This window comes from Stigmatopora argus, chromosome 15 (genome assembly GCF_051989625.1).
Source record: "Stigmatopora argus isolate UIUO_Sarg chromosome 15, RoL_Sarg_1.0, whole genome shotgun sequence".
Taxonomy (NCBI): domain Eukaryota; kingdom Metazoa; phylum Chordata; class Actinopteri; order Syngnathiformes; family Syngnathidae; genus Stigmatopora; species Stigmatopora argus.
Window position 1 is genome coordinate 10,249,111 of NC_135401.1, and position 23,372 is coordinate 10,272,482.

At 39.8% G+C, this 23,372-nt stretch overlaps 1 protein-coding gene across 9 annotated transcripts in view; it reads right to left on the bottom strand.

Moving 5' to 3' along the window:
* The window catches only part of esrrb (estrogen-related receptor beta), a 49,203-nt gene extending 29,904 nt beyond the window's left edge, over positions 1-19,299 (bottom strand). For 2 of the 9 annotated variants that reach the window (XM_077621523.1, XM_077621521.1), the window contains exons 1-2: positions 8,045-8,482; positions 5,107-5,175 (exon numbers count right to left, since the gene is read on the bottom strand). In XM_077621523.1, coding sequence (XP_077477649.1) covers positions 5,107-5,175; positions 8,045-8,094 — 119 coding nt within the window. In that variant the 5' untranslated portion in view covers positions 8,095-8,482. Of the gene's footprint in view, positions 1-5,106; positions 5,176-8,044; positions 8,483-12,408; positions 12,555-17,545; positions 17,600-19,233 lie in introns of those variants that run through there. The other 7 variants (XM_077621526.1, XM_077621524.1, XM_077621522.1 and 4 more) reach the window with 6 other exon arrangements.
* Between the last annotated feature and the right edge of the window lie 4,073 nt (positions 19,300-23,372).

The window sequence follows — 23,372 nt, forward strand, 5'->3', positions numbered from 1 at the left end:
TCTAAAATAGAACTTGCCGCTCCTGATAATGAATGCAGATTGCATCTGCGTAAATTAATGCGTAGCTCCCTGTTCATCTGCTTTATGTTCTCTGTTTCAGATGGATATGTGCACCTGTGCGATAGGGCACCTGCACTTGGCTTATTAAAGGCTATATATTAAAACGCAGGCACACAAGATGGCTCCATTTAGCTTTTATTTCACAAATTCAGAGTAAGCCTAACCCTGGTTCAAAGGCCATTTTCAGGGTGACACTTAGCATAATTGCATAAGTGTCTTAACTGTTTCGCCTCCAGCTCAATGCGGTCATTTATTATAAATGTGCTGGCTCGAATACCCTTAACTCATTCTGCTATGACACATTACACCACTGCTATGCGTATGTTTTTAACAAGTCTGCATATATTGATTAATGATACTGAGGGAATACTAACCACTTGAACCTGTGGAATTAATCAAACAGTCTGAAAAAAATCCATAAATATTCCTGATGACAAATGGGACCGAACTGATTTAATTGCATCAATATTGCACCACGAATTACAAACACTAAATATTTTGACAGTCACAATAGGCGGGATTATTCTTTCAAAATGTGGGATAGGCGACAATTAGCAGGTGCGCCAAAATACTGCAGACATTTTCATGCTGAAAAATCTATCATTCTGTTTCACTTCCTTCCTCAAGGTAAGTACAAGCATTTCATATTCTATTGCCTGTCTGGCCAAAGGATCTCAGCGCTCTTTTTAGACCCAGTAATGCCTCCTTTTTCATTTTTCTCTCACCAATCAAAATGCTTCTCATATATTCCCAGTTTCTCTACACCAGAAAGGAACAATCAAGAACACGTGTCCCTCATCCTCTTGACTATTCCTTCCCCTGCAAGCGAAACCTTGACAAGACCATGTTGAGAACAGCTGTTTGTAACTGAGCCAATTTGTAACTCTTCCTGTGAAGAACTTGCTCACTTCTGGAGGATAGGGCCATTCTCCATTGTAGCCCATGACTCATGTATAAAACATGCAAAGCAATTCTATAGGCTCGGCTCACAACACAAGTGGCAATCTTCAGATCTTTTATACCAGCAAGAAGACCTGATTCCAAAAAACACATTTCAACCATATACTAACCTCATCACAAGGCGTCACATACTTGCCACCTCAAATTGAGTGAGGATGGGCAGTAAAGGTGGGGGATGACATCTGCAGGCGGGGTGATGTTGATATCAGATGCCCCAGTAGGGGGAGATCTGTCTACGTGGCCCCAGGCAATGTGGTTTGATAAGCCACTGGTCCTGGAGTCATGTGCAGGTAGGAAAAACTCAATTAGCTCCTGACAGACCTCCTCTGAGCATAGCTCAACCTCTGCAGCAGAGTCAGAACCTCCTGGCAGTCGCCACTGTGTGTGACCTCTTCTCGAAGGGCTACTACCACCCTTTACCGGTTCAACACACAGCCAGGGACTCAGTGGAAAAGTGATGCCTGAAGAAGTGTGAGGGAGAACCTTCCAGCTATTAAAAGACACATTAAGTTTACAGGGTGTGTTCACAGTAGGGTAAACAGACAAGAAAAGGGATCAGGGATCCGGAAGGACTTTGAACACCCCTCGGGGTTATGATATAGCATCAGTTTACACATAAGATATCCTTTTTATCTGGCTGGTCCAACGTTAATGACCAATACGGGAATTTGGGGTTCACAAGGTTTGAATGGCCGTTTGTGCTAAATGTGTGATCTCCAGACAAAATATGAAAGATGGAAATATCAGCGGGAAAGAGTGGCCCTCTTGTGATTGCACTTCTTGTGGACATACTTCAATCAGTCAAGATGAGGTCAATAATTTTGCAATTATTTGTCTTATTCTCTCATAAAGTGGGTGAGCAGAGTTACCTTGCAAGATATGGGATGGGCTTCCTTCCAAAAGTTTACAAAACTTTGCCGTTAAAAAAAGAGATATAAATGTGAGAAAGCACGAAAGAGAAAGCAAATCATACAAGACTATTGTGCATATGCTAAGACAATGCTATCTGTGGCCTCTACAATTAAGTCTCACAGTCTCTAGCACAAGATTATATTTAGCTGCACCATGCCAGCACCGCTATCATCTTTATAAAGCAATGAGCTCACTCCACTATGACAACATGAGCCCCACGCTCCGGCGGCACCATATGATAGCCCAGACCAAGAAGTACTGTAGATCACATCTATTGATCCCCGCCTCCCTCCACCTCCTGCTCCTTCCTGTTGTGGAGATGCTGCTGGCATATAGGTTGTGCATTCCGACTGACGTAAACCGTCTGGGCCGCACAGGGCAGATCTAGTTCGTATAAGTGGCTGAGTTCAGGATGTTGATGGGAGCAAATGGCTTCTGATCGAGATATTGTGTGAGTGTGGGGGAAGGGGGTGACTGACTAAACTTTAGATTATATAGAGCAAAGAAGTACAATCATCTTCAGAACCCAGTGGGGGACTTCCCTGCAGAATTGAACAGCTCATCATGCCGAATGGAAAAAAGTAGCTCATGATAAGTCTAGCCCTCGGTACAGTACATTTGGGATTAATTGTCTAATTGTGTCTTTTAATTTGAAAAGATTAGTTCCCATTACATCTGTTCTGTGACATTGTCTTGGTATAATTTAACAACATGAATTTACAATGGGCCATGAAAAATAAAAAGTCATTGTAATTTTGCTTTTTGACTACAGGTGCTGTGTTCCAAAAAAAAAAGTCAAAATAGTTGTGCTGTGTTAGTAGGCTCGAATCATTTGCACACGTCATACTTTCAGCAAGTTAATACATTCAAGTAGTTTTTATAAATGGCCTATTTTTCCATCCTAAAGTGATACGGGAAGTCAAAAAATTTAAATTAATCACTCAGACCCGTCAAAGTGACATTATACGATTAGTTTATTGAAACACTGACAGTGTGTATTACATTCAATATCTATATATTTATACCGCTATTGTGATGGAAAAAAAATAGGTTTATCAGCGATGCATGGGGTATTGTTGGATGTGTTTTTGTTAGTGCAAACAGAAATATTATTGTAAAGGGTTAAGGCTATTTAAGTCCAGCGTAGCTCACAGGTTTAGAAACAGTGAGTGTGCGTACAGGAGGACAGAGGCATAGCACCATGCATGAAATTGCTTCATTAATCTTCCTCTGATAGGCTGTTCTTGTTTGGGGGGCAACGCTACTTGCTTGAAACAAAGAGCCTGTCCTACCTCCACCATAAACAATAATTCTAGTCAGAACAGAAGATGAAAACAATCAAACAAAAACATGCAAACAAAATTACTAAATGATCATCATTACAATGATGACTTTTTTTAACATACATATTATTTTTATAGGTCGGTCAATGTAGCCGTCAGAACTGTCTAAAAAATAACATCGGCATCAAATAAGATTGCAAAATCAAATGAATGTAAATTAATTGATGCTATGATGATGTTTGCGGCTGTGGCACACATCGTCATAGCAATGGCCTCTAGCTTTTTACTAGCTCATCTCCACCAGCTGCCACATATTTCCCATAAATAGTGTCGGTAATAAAAAGGCGGGTGGGCCTTACTGATTTATATGGTAGGGTCCGCCACCACACCATTCAGAAATAATTAAACTTTGGGGATATTTCATGAATTAATGTGTCTCCTTCAGGGGGCAATCTAAACATACATTTCAGCGTGCTACTGGTATCTGCGGACACTCAGCAAGTGTGTGTCATGCTGTGTGTGTGTGCGTGTGTGGGGGGGCTTTCTGCCTTCAAGGGGCAGGTTCAACAACCAGCCACTCAATGTAACTATTTGATTGCACTAAGCACCGTCGCAGTGCTATCCTGAGGTGCTGTTTGAACAAGAGCATATTTTTTTTACCGATATCCAGATGAGCCTGAAATTGCAGACAGGCATGAGTCATTGAATGTAATATAACGATACCGCTACATTTAAATTCGTATTATGTAACCTGCACAATCACAATTCACTTTAATAATTAAAACGAATTCCTAGAAAGATTCATCCACATTTTATTTGGACTGCAAACAACATCCGTATACATGCACACACAGGTGTGTCAGTTGCTCACACCTGGAAAAAGCGCTTTTGTGTAATTTTTTTTAGCTGTTGTTAGGCTGATCCAGCTTACACAGAGGAGACTTGGTGAAGCTGTCAGTGGGAATGGGAGCTGCTGCTCTGACGGACGGTTCCAATATTGATTCCATAAATAAACAAAGCTAACCATCGATCCTAATGTTATTTTGCATTTCAATTACTGCTCAGAAACATAACCTTCAAACAACAGGCCGCTCAATACCAATAGCCTTCACTGATAAACACCCATATACTTATCCCCTCACATCATTTTTTTTCAGCCAAGTGGCATCAAGCACACTTTTCGCAGCAGGTGAAACTTTGCAAAGAAAGTTTGTTTGTTTTCCTGCACATTTCCACATTTTCAACATTCACACTTCTTCCTTGAGTTATTTTAGGGAACTTGTATGAGTAAAGCCTGTGTTTGTGTTTGCAAAAATGTGTCTGTAAATGAAGAGAAGCCTGCCACTGTTGGAGCAACAGGAAGAAGTGCTGACGCGCTTTGTCAGTGATAGCACTCGGCTGCCACAAGGGCATAAGAGCCCACGTAGGCTAGCATTATCCTTCTATAGACTAATGGACCTGGTTATTTTTAAACAGATTCTCGTACTGCGGCGAAGGTCTCCAAGGTTACCATGTAAAATAAATCAGTTGACGTATTTGTGATGACGGTTTAGTACACAACCATTTTTTTTGCAGTAGCTACTTTGAGCAGTATTAAAGCAAAAAAAATGCCAAAAGTCTGCTTTGGGGACAGCATCTTAAGTTAAACTAATGTCTAAAATTTATATTAATATTATCTGACCCAAAATACATATCCGGGAATAGCGCCTTTAAAATGATTTTATTTCTGTGTAATATATAAGGTTGTTCTAGGCTGACAAAAAACAATCGTGAGCATCCATGGACTGTTCATTTACTCAGCATCCCCATTTGGCCAGGGTACTTTCTACCCCTCCCCCTTTCAACTCAATCTGAGTGACACATTTACAGTGAAAGTAATAATACTAGATACCAGAAATGAGAAGGCTCCAGCGTGGCCAGTGGACTCAGGAATCTCTCTAATGAATTGGACAACAAAGCCCTGTTGGTACAAGGAAGAAGTATTTAGAATGGTGTGACAAACTGAATTTATAGACATTATAGACGCCACAATGCCTCCTGAATACAGGCGGCATGGAAGAAGGCGGGCTGGTCAGCTGGGGCGGCAGTTTCAGAGGCTACTGAGGCTCACGTCTCTTAGCGGGGTGGCCTTTCTCAGCTAGGAGCCTCTTCTTGTAATGTATTCTGAAACCAAATTATCGTAAGATGATCCCATCTGGATAGTGTCTGTGCACGGCTGCTTTGGTTACCCACCATTGCCTCTAACCTGTGATAGCATCTCCATGAAGACAGCATAAATCTGATTAGCCCAACAACAATGAAACACTTGGTCAAAGAGCAAAGAGCTTTTAACTTAAGATACACTAATGTAATTCCCTCGCCTTGTTTTCCTGAAACCTAATAAGAATCTATCGGATGGACTCCTGCTTGGGTGTTTGCAGGCTCCAATGCTGCAGAAGAAAGGGTCTAATGTCAAATAAATTTAAATCTAATCCATCAATGTGTGCTAAGTTAACTTAAAAAACAAAAACAAAAAAACATGAAAAAGGTCTGATTTCATGAGGGGCTGGATTGGATAGCGCAGTTCACTGAAGCGGTGGGAAAAGAAGAAAAACCAAGGTGTTGATGGAACATTTAAGACCACCAAAAAGTCACATGCTGAGTGTCCGAAAGCACCACTATGTCGTAACATTTGACTATTAGCTGTAAGGTTGCAATTTGAGAAAACATAAAACTGCTGCTATGTTCATAAAAATAAAAAAAATCCCAAAAATGACAATTAAACCTGTTGTTAATAATTTATTTAAAATAAGCATCTATTCCGAAGACCGTTTTGGAAAAAGTGAGCTTTTCAGGTCAATCTATAAAGTCCTGCGATAGGGATTTTATGATGCTACTGTTACTTAAACGGAGTCAATTCTGTACATTCAACTAATTCTCTCATCAACCAATGCTGTCAACTTCAAAGGAAAGTGTATGTCATGTATGTGCTACAGAAAAAAAAGACAATTCTTAACTAAAATAGTTTTAAATTTTCAGACAAAAAGATATATTTAAGAAAAAAATGTTTTAAGGCTGACAATGTTTTTCGTTGTCAAGTTTTGCTTGGCTTTTGGTTGTGTTGGTGGTGGGGGGCAAGGGGTTGTGCTCGTGTGTGTATGGGGGTGGGGGTGTAATAATCATACATTTATTTGGCAGGACATATTTCCCAACATTCTGCCGCACTTTATGCCTGTTAATTTATCATCTTGTAAATACTGTGCGACACTAAGAGAATCCTTTATATTTCAATATTTAGAAAATTGTAAATATGCTGATATTTAATCAGTTTAGTGCTTGTATTAAATGTGTTCATCGTGTGTGCGTGTGCATGCGTGTGTGTGTGAAAGTTCAGTTAAAGGAGAGTAAAACAAACTTCACACAAATAATTTTCAATATCTGGGAAACATGCAAAATGTGATGTACTTGCGTTTATGGCATGTGGGATTTGGGAAATGAATTTTCAGATTTTAATACCTGAATTCTTCATCTAACTTTTCAGATAAATAATGAGATGTGCACAATTTATTAAACAAAGGATCATAGTTATTCAGACAGTGGGACGTCTGAAAAGTTGCTTTGAAATAAAACTAGTGATTTTAGACGTAAAGTTAAAATTATACTTAGAATATATCCTATGTGCTATACCTAGACTTTACTATTAACTTGACAAGCTTAATAATGCAAGTAAAATTTACATCTAGCATATGAACAAAGACTCCTTACAATTTTAATAATGCCACAAGTTTTACAAACTGAAGTTTTTAAAGCAAAGTAGAATATCGGCAAGAGGACGTGTCTTAAAAAAAAGCAAGCCCAGTACCTTTCAACTTCCCTGACATTTTTATTTGAATCTTCTAAACTTTTTAAATGTATAAAGTAACTAAACAAGGGATTGAATAATAATGATTTTACATTTTTATGTGATTTCATTTGGCGGAAAACTTGCCATAATTTTAACAAGAAAAGCCATGTAAATTCTAAACTACACAGTGAATTATATTTAAGTAAATATTTCAATACATATAAATAGCTGACTGAATTTATCTTGACTTTAAATTCTGAATATTTGAAAAACCCTTGAGAGGCTTTACACCCAAGGCTTGCCGATATCTTTATTTTATTTTTTTACTAAGAGCATTTAAAATTAGCAGTGTTTAATTTTGCCTTAAGTACTGAACATACCATGAAAATGTTGCACATATGTAATTTAAAAGCTCAAATTGTAGGATAGGTGCAGTGATGTTAAATGGGGTGAATCAGAGTGTTGAACTGAGGTGGCAGACTGTTTTCCGTGCCGCTTAGGACATGACAGCGAGTCGTCCTTTTGTTTTTTGTTACGGCCTTTACTGTGCAAATATTCTACACTGATGTGATGTTATATACATTTGTTTTAACCCATTTTAACCTAAAACTTGTATTGTCACAGCTATTGGGTGACCATAGCCAAAATCATACCCTGAAGTAATTAAAATGACACTAAAAGAATAACTAAAAAAGAATAACTTAATTTAGCCCACAAACACGGAATGGAACATGTCAAGGCGGTCATGTGCTCACACAAAGCATGTACACTAGACGCACATGCTCACACATACAGTTTCTCTTGCCCTGTTGCTGGAAACTGTCACCTAAAATAACTGATGCAAGAGGGCATATACACAGAAAAAGTTAATAAGGTAAAAAAATGGAATACTAGACAGATAGGTGCAGACAAAATGAAACAAGACGTAAGATGAATTAAAGCCAATAATGATAACACAGAGGAGTTAAAATGAAAAAGTGAAAGGAAGGAAAAAGAGTGCACCTACTGGTTATGATAGCTGAGAGGGTCTGGAAGACAAAGTTCTGAAATGTCCATCAGTCCACTTTTAGCATTCCAGGAATGAGAGGGAGAGGAAAGAGAAAACAATTGAGAGCCGCTTCTTTCCCCAAATGACAGCAGGGCACCCTCAGAGACGTTGCTGCCGAAACCCCCCTCCAACAGCGCTTCCCCCAGCCTGCACAGGTATGTTGGACTCTGATGGACTGAGTGACTGTGAGGGTGTGTAAGGGGACATGTGTGTTGTTTACGCCTAGATGTGTGGCAAGAAGACTGTCTCTGATTGCAAGAGAGTGCATGTGTGTAGGACAGAGAGAGAGAGAGCGGAGGGGGCAGAGAGAGAGAAAGAGAGAGGGAGGGAGAGACACACAGGCAGTGACGGGATGGAGGACGGAGATGGAGAGTGCATGAAAGCGCCAGCGAGAGGAATGACTCTTTCCACAGGCGGGATAGGGCTCTTTAAGACTCAAGGGCTTGATGAATATGGAACAGCTGCTGTTGGCTGGCTCCGAGGGGGAGGACTTAAAGTGAGGGAGGCAGTCGGCCCAGCGCCGAGGAGGAGGGATCCGAAATTCTCGCTTTGCGTGGATACAACACACACGGACGCATACGCGTGTTCACACCACAACACACACAACATTAGAAGCTGTATAAAACTTTCAAAACATAGACAGGATTCAGCAAGGTGCCATAAACATAATATGCAATGAATAGTAAAAAAAACACCACACTGTACAGTCATTGAGAAACTATAAACTATAACAAAATCACTTGCACTGGAACTGGGAGGAGGAGATATTGGATCAAAAAAGTGTTTGAGACTGAACCGCATAAAACAAAAGTTGTGAATAAAAGCAAAGCTCCTAAAAGATGTTGTCTGCTTATATAAAACCAAAGGAAAATAAAATGTTTTCCAAAACAAGTTTCTTTTTTTCTTAACGGCATTGCTATTTTAGAATGCGGACCTCGCGGTGTCTAATTCATTCATACATCTTCCGTACTGCGCATCCTCGTAAGGGTTGCCCGAGCCTATCCCAGGTGACTTTGGGCGAAAGGCAGACTAGACCCTAGCCTAGACTAGTCGCCGGTCAATCGCAGGGGACACAGAGAGACAGACAGCCATTCACACTCACAATCATACTGCCAGCAGCGGGAATTGAGCCCGCGAATGCCTGCACAGAAGTCAGGCGAGTGAACCATACATGTTTTAAGCAAACATGTATGATTACTAGTGAAGCGGTGTAATGACACATCAATCTGGATTAGTGATGTCCCGATCCGATATTCAGTATTGGCATGCGATACATCTATTTTTGGAGTATTGGACAGTATCGGATTTTGTCACAAGATCGGATCCAATCCAGTAGTCATGTGTTTTCAGTCCCATGGTGCTTTTCGGCTAATGTAAATCCAAACCACTAAGCAAGCAAACATGTCGGCTGAGTGGGACTACTTCTATTTAGAAACTAATTACAGTAACATAATATTTCCTGAAGCAGTACCAGCAGGGCTCACTTTTATAGGTAAAATATGATTTGTCATTTACTGGTTGCAGTATTCTTTGTATTATTTTCACTGGTCTAAAAATATGGGCATCGGGGCAGCAAAAAATATCTTGAAAAACATCGGATCCGAAGTGAAAAAAGTCCGCATAGGGACAACCCTAATCTAGATCGATACATTAATCAGTAAATCGATGGAAGTTTATAAAAACGTAAAACATTGATCAATGCTGTCATCTTTTAAAATGTGGTTTTGTTAACAATAATTAGTTTCATTTATACTTTAGCAACAGTTTTAAAAGTCTCAGAATACATTTTTGAGTGTCACCGATTATGTTTAATGTGTACCTAAATAACATATTGAATTGATCAGAGGCTTGTGATGCTTGCCAATAAAATTTGGCAAACTTTTGATATCGGCAAATATGTTATTGTTGTCCAAAGAATCCATATCTTGTTGTAACATCACTAAATTGGAGATGTGTTTGGTTATTACGACCGTTTCCGAGATCGTGGAAGACCATAATCTTTATGTATATGGCGAACGCCATTGAAATCATTGGAGTATACCACACAGACTACAACAAAAAATGTAAAAGGGGAAGCAATTTTGTTCTAAAGATGATTTCATAATTGTCAAAATCCAGTGTTCTCCTTAATATTGAGTTTAGAATCTGTACGCAAATAGTGAACTCGTCTAAAATGGACATTTACTGTCAAAAGAACCCTGCTGAATTCAATTTTGAAGTGTCACAGAATGTGTCTGAAAAGCACATAGGTGAATGCAATACAGCAAAGCCACAGTATGTATGGATGATGCACTTGCATTTGCAGCACTTCAGTTTTAAAAAAAGGCAATAGCTTTCAAACCACAAAAGACAGTTAATTTATTTATTGAGCTATGTCGCTGGCAACGCATGCGGATGTTACATGTGTGAGAGCATTGTGAACCTTTCGACACCTGCGAGAAATGATCTGGAGCTATAACTCATGGTGTGGAGACCCATCATCTTCTAAAGCGGCGGAAAATCCAGCTCTGCTCCTCTAACCCTGGCTTTAGAAGCGCCTGTGTTTCAGTGTTGATCAAGCTCAGTAAGAATGCAGAGAATGCAGATAGCATTTCACAGTCAGCAAGAGTTGCCGTGTTACTGTATCCTCACATTGTACGAGCACAGATTATGGCATTTATTGGGTAAAACGAATAGATGCAACTTGGCAAAAAAGGCCTGATGAGTCTGACTCAAGACTTACACAAGTGGCAGCAGAGGCAAAGTAGATTCATGCCATGGTTTTGCTAGATGGAGCAGGAACAGTGTAAGCCCTGGAGAGGAATCCTGTTCCATTCATCGGCTCACGTTTCTATAATCGATGCAAAAACATCACGCAATCCCTATTGATCATCACAAGCCTATTGATGCGCAACAATAGTGTCTCCACAGTGGCACTCATTTCATAGCATCTGCTCTCTCTTTTTTTGGGACGAAAACAAATGACTAAATAAATTCAATCCAATTAAGACCGGTGCCAAATCCAGCATCTGTCAGCGTAATTCCAGGGTCCCATACAAACATACTGTCAAACAAAGGTTCAAGACTCCAATAGGACATCACACCGCAGAGAGTGATGGAAGTAAAACTCAGGGTGCAAAGCAGATGATGCTATGCCTCCCAGTAAGGCTTGTTGTTTTATGTTGGGATCACCACGAATGAGCCCAAGGGGAATCAGAAGAAGTGGTGATACTGTCATGATACAATGCACAATAGTATTATCCTGGTATCTAACCTGAATGGTACCTTTCACCTTGGTAACTGCCTCGATGAGACAAATCTCATATCTGCATGTTTTCACGTGGCTTGCCAAATCTTTTAAGTGACATCCTGACTTGTGTCGCACCGTGTGAGCTATGAAAGCCCTGCTGAAAGCTGCTATCGCTCCTCCTTATCAGCTCTGTTATGAAAAATCACAGCATGTGACAGTTGATTTGACAGAGAAGGATCTGATAGAAATAAAGAATAGAGCCACGTGAGGCCGGCACTCGATCACACTGCATGAAAAGTTAAAGCGGTAACAGGAGTAGGCAAGGGCTTGATTATGTCATCTGTTGGAATTGTTGCAAGCTTAAACTGAAAATAAGTGTTTGTTTTGTCAAGGAGTAAATCATGTCCACTTGTGTTTATTTTTAATTAACAATTGCTACTTAAGAAGTGACACTCGAAGGGGGGAAAAAGCAAAGTTATTAAAGTTTTCCAACTTAGATGACACCTCAGCATCTCAAATAATAAATTACATGGTTATTGCAATCAAGTGCTGGTGATAGAATAGAATTTAGTTGCTGTATGTTTACTACTGTTTTGCCTACAGTGAAAAAAAAAGACAGACTGCTGAATGGAAAATGATCATGATGTCAGCATGAGTATGACAGAAACGATAGATTAAATATAGTTAAGTAATATAGTATGTTTATATAGGTACTTTATACATACACAAGTCCATCTGTGATTGCTTGTGAGAAGCAAACACTCCAAAACAAGGAGTTGAGGTAGAGAGATAAATGAAAGTAAAGTAACATTACAATCTTGTGGGACATTTCTCAGTCACTAAAGTTGACCTCCTCTTGACCTTACAGGACCTCAAATAAAATGGGAGTGATGCTGATAGAATACATACAATTTAGTCCTGAAACGAATGATTTATTGACTTTTAACATCCACTGACAAATGCAATTAAATGTTACTAATCCATCCCTATATTTTCCTGAATGACAATGAAAGCTACAATTTTAAAACATCACCAAAAAAAGGAGGGAGAATGTAAAGATAATATGAGATTAGCTAACTAGTGTATAAAATACCTTTCTAGGCATGTCACTGTCCCAGGCGACTAGCGTACTGTCACAAAGTGATGATGTCTGTCGGGTTTCTCAGCCTCTGGAAGTGCGGTATAGTAGTATTGGAAAGCAGGCTATAGTACTTCGGTGGGCGTAATGCTGGCTGTGGGCTACCAGGGCGCCCCGTCAAACTGTCGCACGCCACAGCCTCACTTGCAACTCCGCCCCCGGCACGTAAAAACAAACACCCCCCCACCTGCAAACTAGACTTGCGAGTCACGTCAACCAGAAAGAGCGTCTCAATATTATTCGCTTAAATAAGCCTAAAATGATATTATTTTTGAATCTTGCCTGAATAAGTGAGGGTGCAAATAATCAAATTAAATTAAATTCAATTTTATTCAGTGGTTGATTCAAATTTGATAACGTGTGCCTTTTACAAGCGCACACACAAATCTTTAAGTGCACAGAATTAAACTTTATTTTTATTTTTTTTATTTTTTTTTAACTCACAACTATTCTGGGGGTTGAAGCAAAGGGCTACCATTTTTACACATATACAAAAAAACATACACTTGTCCTGCTTTAACATTGAGTGCAGAGAACTCAACATTTTATTTATTTATTTACTTTAATTTTTTACTGAGAACTATTCTTGGGATCAGATTTAAGCAAATGACTACCATTTTGTAACACACGTTTATTTAACAAATATTTTATTGCAGTTTTTTAAAACTATATCAATAAGCATCATTTTATTTCTATAAATTCAGTTTTTCCACATTTTTCAAGGATCGGTTCTGTAAAGTTAATTGAAAGTTACAAGGTGAAAAATATGAACCTTAGAGTGAAAAGAGGAAACTATTATAAGTGACATCAATAATAGGAGATACTGTATATTAAGAAAAAAACGGCTCAATTCAAAGTCATGCAATACATAAAGCAATACATTTTCCCCTCTCAATTTGATAGTTTGTACTTCTGATTTGAACGTCTCCACTAGAGGGAGGGCTCTCTCACAACAAAGCCACAGAGGACCTATACAGCAGGGGTGCCTTTATTTATTTTCCTAAAAAAAAGACTGTTATTCGCATAGCCGATGAATGACAGCCAGAAGAGTGCCAACAGGCAGGCGCACAATGGACACTCAACTCCACTGAATTATGAGCACAAAAAGCACCTCCTTTACAAACATGTAATTACTGTCTCTAATAGATTAATTCATGGTGAAAGATAGAAATTGACTGGAGACTATTGATGGAATCATTTCAGTGTGGAAATTAAGTGACATCAAAATAATTATATTGCCACCCGAGATAGTATTATTGATGACTTTCAAATGCAATTAACTGTATTTGAAAATAGAACCTGAACATTGAGCCATACACTAGGAGAACTGAGGATCACTTCATTTGAGAGAGATATAAAGGCCAAATTATGCCATCAAAGAGAAAATCTATAAATGTAATGGTGCAGCACTTTAGCACAAAGGAATGACAAAAGGGCCTCATTGAGTTCCCTCTGTTTGGAGCATTAACTACCAGTCTGTGGTTAAAAAAAACAATGGATTAAGTTGACCTAATCTTAATTTAAAAATATATCATGTCTTTTCCTAGTCTTAAATGTGAAATCAAATGCAACATTATGTTTGTATGAAGAGCTCTATTCCAAAATGTGTCAGGAAAAACAAATAATAACGGTTAAAAAAAAAATCACACTCCTTTGCGTGATATATCAATGTTTGCTACCATGCGCCATGAAATACACTCAAAATGGAATTTCATTTCAAATCACGATAAGCGCCCTGCCTAATGTTGTGGAGACTTGCCCAGAGTACACTCTTAACACATTTCATTTGCATCACTACACTAGGCTTGACAAATTCAATAAATTGTTACCATCAACAAGTTTTTGCTTTGAATAATTTAAATATGATTATGCTACCGGGTGGCCCGCCGTATGAGTGGTTAGCGCATCGGCCTCACAGCTCTGAAGTCCTGGGTTCAAATCCAGGTCGGTCCACCTCTGTGGACTTTGCATGTTTTCCCTGGGCCTGCGTGGGTTTCCTCTGGGTACTCCAGTTTCCTCCCACATTCCAAAAACATGCATAGACTGATTGGACACTCTAAATTGCCCCAAAGTATGGGTGTGAGTGTGCCATGTGATTGGCTGGCTGGCCACCGATTCAGGGTGTTCCCCGCCTCTGGCCCGGAATCAGCTGGGATAGGCTCCAGCACCCCCGATGACCCTAATGAGGATGAAGCGGTTAAGAAAATGAATGAATGAATCAATGAATGAGTGAATTGTACTACTGTTTTGTAATTGAGCACTTTGTACAGCATACACTACTGACTGTGCCAATTTCACTACCAATAACTACTAAACTAATAGTCATTTACTAAGCTGTAAAAATGTGTTCTTATACATGTAAGCACAGATACTGTTTAACCAATGCAAGTGCCACAAGTTTAAAGAATTGCCTATTGAAAGAAGCCCATTGTTCCTTCCCAAGAGTAACTCAATGGTGTGTACACATGTGTACGGCCTCTCTCAAAGTCATCCTCAATCAAACAGCGATTATCGCTCTCTGCTGCTCGCTCTGATGGCCCTTCGCTAAACATTTGAAGTGGTCTAAAAATACAATTTTGAGACAAGTCAAACTAAAGCACTTTGAAATTAGACGGGATCAAGACGCATGCACACACATACGAATACATACAGAGTTTCTCATTGGAGGACGCATCATTCAGGAAACCAGCGCATTACACGATTATTCCGTAATCTGTCCTCAAACTCAGTCGCTTTAGTGACCTTATAGAAGAGTGTGTGGTTTTATTGGCTGTAATTGTAAGCAGACTTTATTGATGAATTGCAGCATTTGCTGGTTCACTCGGCCATTCAGCATGGTTACACTGCTGGCTCATTCAGAGAAATGAATCAGAAAGAAACAAGAGACAACGAAGAGCAACAGACGTGAAACATGTTCAGGCACAAACACTGATATGACGAGCAATATTGTCTTTTTCAGCCCAAAAATACTGCATCAAAGTAACCCAATCTTTTTTGTGTGATTGGCATTCAAACTGAATCAGGTTTTAAGTGCCTCTTGCTCTCCACCTACTGTCAGCCACGCTCAATTCAGCCCACCCTTAAATTTCATTTAGGAGACATCTTACTCCCTTTCCCCTGCTTTTTGATGCTCCCTACGTTGCCATCCCTGTGTGCTCTTTGAATTCTATGCACCACGGCCCTTAGATTTACTTGCTTAACAAATATGGACAGGGGGCTTAAGTGGTTTTTGAAATCTTCAAATGGACTTTGGACCGCCTATTTTGTGCTTGGTGGCCAGAGTCCCTCCATCTCCCTCCCAGTTTCAATCACAAGCTGCATGTATCTGCTATTGTGTGTGTATGCGTGTGTTTGCGTGCGCATGCACAGCCGCTCTGGGTGGAGCGGCAGTCTGGAAATGAGATAAGGATGTCTGATTCATAGGATCTGACAGGAAATCTATATCCTGCAATGTTTATAATCCAGCCATTACTACACAGCCAAATGAAAGAACAATAATCCAATCATTTACTCCCATATTTACCTGAGGCACATTCTCAGTTTAAAGAGAAAGAGCGGCCTAGAAGGCTGTAAAAGGGACGAGATGGGCAAGGGTGTCAAGGGGCGGGGCTGAGAGTTGGATGAGAGTGGGACATCTTGGAGGGTGAGGATGGAACATTCTCGAGGGAGCTGTAGCTACAGAGAGGGCTGTGTGCTCTCCACGAGGTTAAAGGTCACACATTAGTCATCATTAAGTTTGATCGATTAATGTGTAAAATGGAGGAATTTGAATATTGAAACGGTATTGTAACATTTCAATCGCACATGTTTTGTTTCCGAAAGAAGAGGTGTCATTCCTCTCTCTCTCTCTTTCTCTCTCTCTCTCTCTGTCTCACTGATCCTATGTTATCCGTTTGAGAAAACTCCTTAGAGGGAATGTCTCTGTAAAAGCGTGGAAGAATTCTCTGGTGATGCTTTACTTATTATAGAGTCTTTCATGACAGTATGAGCTGCTCTTCATTGTGCAAGAGGGGGGTTATCTTATTTGGAAAAGTAAGGGGGCCTGCCCTTATCTGTCAATAAACAGTAATTAGATTTTGTGGCCGATAGCGTCGATTGGTTTCTAATCTAGCTGTCGCTCCAGACGTGTGTAATTAAAATCCCGATTGATAAAGGGGGTAAAAGCCCGCCCACGCTACCACTTTACTGGGCCCTACCCCCGACCCCTTGAAAGCACAAACAAGGGAGAGATATGAAAGAATGCCTGAGGAGAAAACTGCACTTCTTATTGATCCGTTCTATCTGCCTTCCTATCTATGCCCTTTTTCCACAATGGAGGGGCTAGTACAAAGGTTGCCGACGTAAAACTTCATGGGTAATCTCCATCCAACAGACATCTTAATAGTTAAACAAAACAAAAAAACCTTTTAATGTACTTACTGATATTTTGGTAAAAGATGATATCAAATGCCAGATGTCATACTATTCGACTTTAAATTGCAAAGAATTATCGCTTCCATCCAAAGCTGACATCGACCTTATAGACCTCAATTGTGACAGTTGCATGTTTGTCTTTTTTTTAGTTTGTATATACTGTACATGTAAACTTTTAACAGAAGTAAACGTGAGCTTTATTTAGACAATCTCCAAATACACACAAGCATGAAATATAGCTATATTTGCCATAAATTTGGAATATTACACACAAGCATGCACAAACTTCCTCCACTTGCAAATATTTGATCCATGGGGTCGGGCTACATGGGGGGGACACCCATTGTAGGCCAGTTTTTTTTTAAACCAAAATATGTGAATAGAAACATTGCCAGATAGTGGCACATTAAAACAAAACTAATACTCCCAACATTGCATTGTTTACAAGTCTATGCATCCGTAATATATTAGTATATATGAGCTTTTTTCGTAATCTATATAACGGGGTGTGACCTTACACATTATGATTGATCCAACATTTTTAAAAAATCCATGTTGTCCATGTTTGCATTGCAGCATATTTACTTTCCAGAAATGATTGCTAGGAAAGAATACTGAATTTCATAAATAGAACACAGAAATATGATCAGAGAGGGTATGCAAAAAAATTAAAGTGTACCATGCAATTGAGGGTAACTTTTAGTCAGTTTTCATTGCCAGTAGAGTTGATCATCTGGAAAGAGAAAATATGAAAGTAAGTACGCAAACTTGGTTTAAATATTACACAAATGCGCGTTATAAAGTGATGTATATAAGCGATTGATCAGACTAAAAGGTGTGTGATGGTTTGCTAGGTTTTAAAGATGTCTAAGCCTCGTATGACCTTCCCTGTCTGTCATTGGTCAACTGCTGTTACGTGTGACTGCCGACCATCACCACTGAATGATGGCTGCCTTCTGCGCTTCAACCCCCTTCTCACACAAATACACGTATGCTTACAGTGTCCCAACAGTGGAACGGATAAGCTGGGCAGAAGTAGTAATATAACGACGCCAAGAACATAATAAATCACACATTAGTGACTGTAGCTCGTTGCGGTTGTATGTTCTAGAAAAGCACTGGTCTAGTGGTTAATTTGGTTCTTAATGGAAGGCAACATTTCCATAGGAAAACTTTCATTGGGCGCCAATGACTTTCCTCAGTTTTCACTTTAGTAACACAGGGAGAGAGTGATTGATAAATGCTGGCAGTGCAATGCCAGGCCATGCATGGCGTGCCTCACTTAACGGATTTCTATAATTTCTCCATAAACAATGATTAATAAATGGCAAGCTGCACAAGTGAAAAATAGACAATTCAAATGCATGTTGCTGAGAGAGCTCTTTCTCATGTAATATTTCAATCATATGGTGTACTTGTCTTGAGCATTGTTCTTTGGTGTCATGAATTAGGAAGAGAAAATGGATCGCCAATTGGAGCAGGGTTACTTGTTACCACATCTGAATCGTGTCCATATTCTACGCAGCCATGTCCGTATTTTTTTTTAATAATAAGACATCAGATTCCCCATTATAATCTTTTTTTAAAAAATGTCTTGTCTCCTGATAATAAGGCCAGATCACCCGTGCGGTGCCATGACAGTCAAGTGATCTTGTAACCGAGGTGCCTCGGGCCACAGTAGGGGAGGCCTATAGGGGGATGGGTGGACATATCATTTCCCTGCAGGCCTGGCACCCGTGCCCTACCTTTCGTTCTCTATCCACACGTCTCACACCACACTGGCCCGGTGCACAGAGAAGAGCAGCAAATTATGACTTATTATAAATTATTATTAAGCAGTAAAACTAAAAACAATACATTGCTAATAACTATTGTTTTTCTACGTTCTTATATAACTCAAATATCCATCTAATTAATTCAGGTTTGAGTCAAATACCTCTACTTACAAAATTAATTATTGTGTGGTTCTGTAATTTCAATTCAACTTTAATTTATGTTATATTTGGTGAAACATCGGTCCAGCGACAATTGACTTTGAGGACTTTTTCGAATTTTCCTAAAAAGTGCAAGGCATGCATCAGCAAACTGGGCGATAGAACCACCTGTGAACTCTTTGATAACAGGGCATGCTTCTTCTTTTCATTTGCACCGCAATAACTTTCTTGAGGCCCATGATGAAAAGCAAAAAGTTTCTTTAAGCACACTTGCAAATACTCACAAAAGGTGAGGCACACAAAAAGCATCATGAAGAAGCAGCTCGATTCTAGCTAATGGGAGGCCAGCGGGGTACTGGAAGATAGCCAATGGGAGAGCAACTCTATCACACCAATATCAAAATAAAATACAGGGTGGTACAAGTCTATTTACCTTTTGGGGGATGTCTGAATTTCTGAGACTTCTCTTTTCATAACTTGAACTTATTTCGTATCCAGAGACAAAAATTTGCCATTGAAGTGTTTTGTGACTTGAATATTTCACATGAAGAAACCTCGTAAGTAGAGGTACGGCTGTAATTACAAAAAAAATCACTTGTCAAATACCAGTGAGGTGTCCATTATTATTATTTTGAAGGGAGTTGCTAGCATTGCCATTTTGACCTACCTGTTCTACAAAAGAGAACATAGAATATATGAAAAGTACATGTTCCCGTTAATTGGGAATAGGATCAAAATGAAGCAGAGCAAATGAAGGCAGTTATATGAGATTTGTTTTGTGACAGTTAAGTTAAACACACTGAAATAGATGAGAGTGACTGAGATGTCTGCTTCTCTGCTGTGATTAAAAATGTATATTGCCACACACAGCCTTTGGTGTGGAACTCTCCTGGAAAAGGAGCTGGTTAATATTCAGGCCCATGTCTGGCTAATGTCTAAAAATGACAAATAGGAGGGGGTTGCTGCCTTTTGATTGTTCTTCACAGGCAGTCTGGGAGCAGCAGCACAGAGGGATTTAAGGTGGAGGAATCCTCTCAAAGCTCTTCATTCATTCGCTCGCCGACGCCCATCATTAATTGGGCCTGTCGACATGACTCCTCTGTACCCAGGGCCACTAGTAGCTAGCATGGCCGAAGAGCGTTTTAAGACAGTTCAAAAGAGTTCTTGCCTCATGAAAGACATTCAAATGACGTGAAATTGCATTTGTGTCCAGGCTTGCAGCCATATGCATACAGTACATTGGCATAATGTTCTGTATATTGCATATCTGTGTGACGATTTAATCATCCTCTTGGGAACTAGTCACACTGTAAAGTTTGTGACTTGCTCCATATTAGCTCCAAACTGATTTCAAATGCCTATAATGAGATAAATTAAACATCCAATACTCCACAGGGGAAAAAAAAAAACCTTTTCAAATGGAAGATAGTATTGTTCACATTACAAAGTCTGCCACAAGTTGAGTCAGTTTATTACAATATATACTTACTTAACACAGTAAATTCACATCATTACATTTTACCTTAAGCAAGAGAATATGAAACAATGTTGACATCTTTGATAATTCTGATAAACAACAACAAGAACGGACATGGCTATTTTTTGGCAAAATTCTGTAAGAGAACAAGATTTGAAAATACTTATCGATAATATTGATTAAAAATGTTTTGTTTCGGTCATGAAAAATGCCTTTCTGTCATCTGACAACATTCACACAATAAAATCTCCAGATACAAAACTATTTTAATTGTTGAAATGGCAGTTTGAGGCCACACACTGTTTTTCCAACAAGTCTCCTGGCTATTGTCATCCAATCATTCAGTTTCATTATTTTTCCTTTTCCACTTTTCCACTCACATGCTCATTGAGAAACCTCTCCTTCTCCTATTTCAGCCATGGAAGAAGCTTCTTCTATGGCAGTGGGAAGACTAACCGCAACGGGAGGGCTCCTAATTAACAGCCTATTCATTTGTGTGGAGGGACAAGCTCCTGCTTTCCAAGCACTTGTTTTATGGTGGCGCTAGGGAGCCCCGTCCAGGGATTTGGAGGGGGATAATTGCCTTTGCCGCAGGCTGCAGTAATCTGGTCGGCTAATTCATTATTTTAATAAGTTAGCTTCTCCTCGGGGGTGTGCTAGCTGCGCTGAGACTCAAACCTTGGTGGTGCACCTCGTTATTGTGGTGCTCTTTTTACACCGCCGCCCGCACGGGGTTAATAACAGTTATTACCCTCTCTCCTCATCCTGCAATTTCTCGTTTAACTGGGGCGATTCAAACGAAACCTTTGCGAGCGTCTAATAATCAACCTCTCTGCAAGCAGGGGTAATCCCTATGAAGGGGCCTGCGTAGTGTAGAGAAGTAATGGATGCAATCGCCTGAGTGTTTTACCCCGCTCTGTTCATTATGGCTCCTGATGTTGTTTTTGTTGATGATGCGCCTGTTGTTTTTACTCAATTCCTTGAAAACCATTTGAGGGAGGAACTATTTACCTCCGGCAAGGGGAATGGATCAGGTTTAGACACACAAATAAGATGGTCATTAGGTTTGCGTAACTAATGGCTTCATTTAGTTCGTCATCTTCCATCTCTCTAATAGCTTTGCAGTGAGCAGGATAGGTGTGCTTGCGTGCGTGTGTATGTATGTTAATGACTTGGGTGCACTCAGACATTTTGTGGATTGGCTGATTAAAAACCATGTCATTTCAACAGACAAGGAACAAAGAGAGGGCTTTGTGAATAGAAGCATTTCCTCATATTGCCGTCTAAGTCCAATATTTGAGATGCTGACGGCATGTTGCAGCATTCTGCAGCTAGAATTGAATTATGAATAAAGTACTATCACATTTATAAATAATACATATAATGTCACTTTGTATAGTAGAAAAAGATGTCCCGATTCACTTTTTTAAACAGTCCTATCTTATATCAGTTTGTGTCCCTTCAAACCTTTGTTACATGATAAGCAGTAGGACAAAAAATTCCAGGTGACTTACTGAATGTATATGTTATTATTATTGTAGTGTTTAATTACCGTGAATGCTTTGTGTCTCAATATGGGTACATTAGGAATGCTTGCTGCAATTTGGAGGAAATGACTGGGTTTAATTCACATGCACTAACCTGGCTTATGTTCTGTGCTGTGAGCTAGTTTAGCTCTCATCATGCTTGTCACAATGAAATGGATTCCTGGATATTAAAGAGCCTATCTTTTCATCTATATACTTAACCATGGTGGAGTGACACGTCACGTGCCGTTCAATGGAATGTGGCAATATCATGCTGAGTGAAAAATGTTCCATTGCTCCATGGTCAGTCATATGACTAAAAAATAAACAATCTCACTCATGTCAACTGGCACAAGCAATTAAGTCAGCTGAAATATTGTGCAATGTTTATCCAGCAGTGTGACTCTACTATGAATACTTCTAGTACTTTTGGCTGAACTGAAAAGTTAAAAATGTGCTCAGCCATGCATAAGTCCCTCACACACAATTTCGGTGGTTGTGGTCCATAAAGTATGCACATGATCGTAAATGACCTGGTTCGCTATTAACTATTATCCCCTTAATGTCCTTTCTAGCTTGAAGCGTATGTGGCGCTTTGGCCACATGTGAGCCCGTGGGGCCGCCTGGGGCTTGTTGGGGGCCAAGACTTTTCAAAGATTTCTCTGCCATCTGCTAAACCAGCAACCTGCACTTTGTATCAGGCTGACGTGGCTGAGGCAGAGATAGGGGGCACGTGGGATTGAACCACATCCAGGTGTTCACCAGAGTCCCGTGAATAGGAAATTCTGGAGGTGATTTGTAATGTTTTAATTTTACTTTTGTGATTAGTTGTCTTGACTCCTTTCTATAAACCGGTATTGATCACACATCATGTGCTTTGATATGAATAGCATTTCCAACTTGAGACTGCCTGTTGATGGGTAAGAAACTTTGCCCTCATCTCCTCCTTGTTTTAATAATACATTTTCATGAAGCAAAATATTGGCCAGAATGACAAAATCTCGGCCTACCATGATATGTAGATGCTGGATTTAAGCGCATGTGCCTCAGTGTCATTCACCCACCTACAACTTCACCAGCGGACATTTCCTCTACAAGAGATGTATCAAGACGTGAAAGGCAGTAATTGCTCATTTGTGCTGCTATATTGGATTTGGCTAGATTGTGCAGGTATTTTCCAGTACATCTCACTCCTTTCAAACTGAGTGCCATTGCTTTTTTAGGAGCTGAATTACGTCACAGATGGAATTGCCTTCAGCAGCATTGCCCTCTTCCTCCTCTTTCACATCTGCTGTAAAAATAGCATGTGAGTGTTGTTCTCATAATGGCGGCGCGATCAATATCCAGTCCCATTTTAGTTGCCCTGCCCCTTTTGCTCATCCACAACCCCCGAAATGGGACAGCTTGCAAAACTCAAACACCAGGTCAGCTAATCACACTCCTATTGCTTTAGTCATCCAGACTCCGTCGCCTCAGCTAGGGTTCTTACCCAAGGGTCAAGGGGCCATCCGCCGAATCTCCTTCCAAACTCACCTCCTGCCAAGTGGATCAGAAGGAGGCTGACGTGGC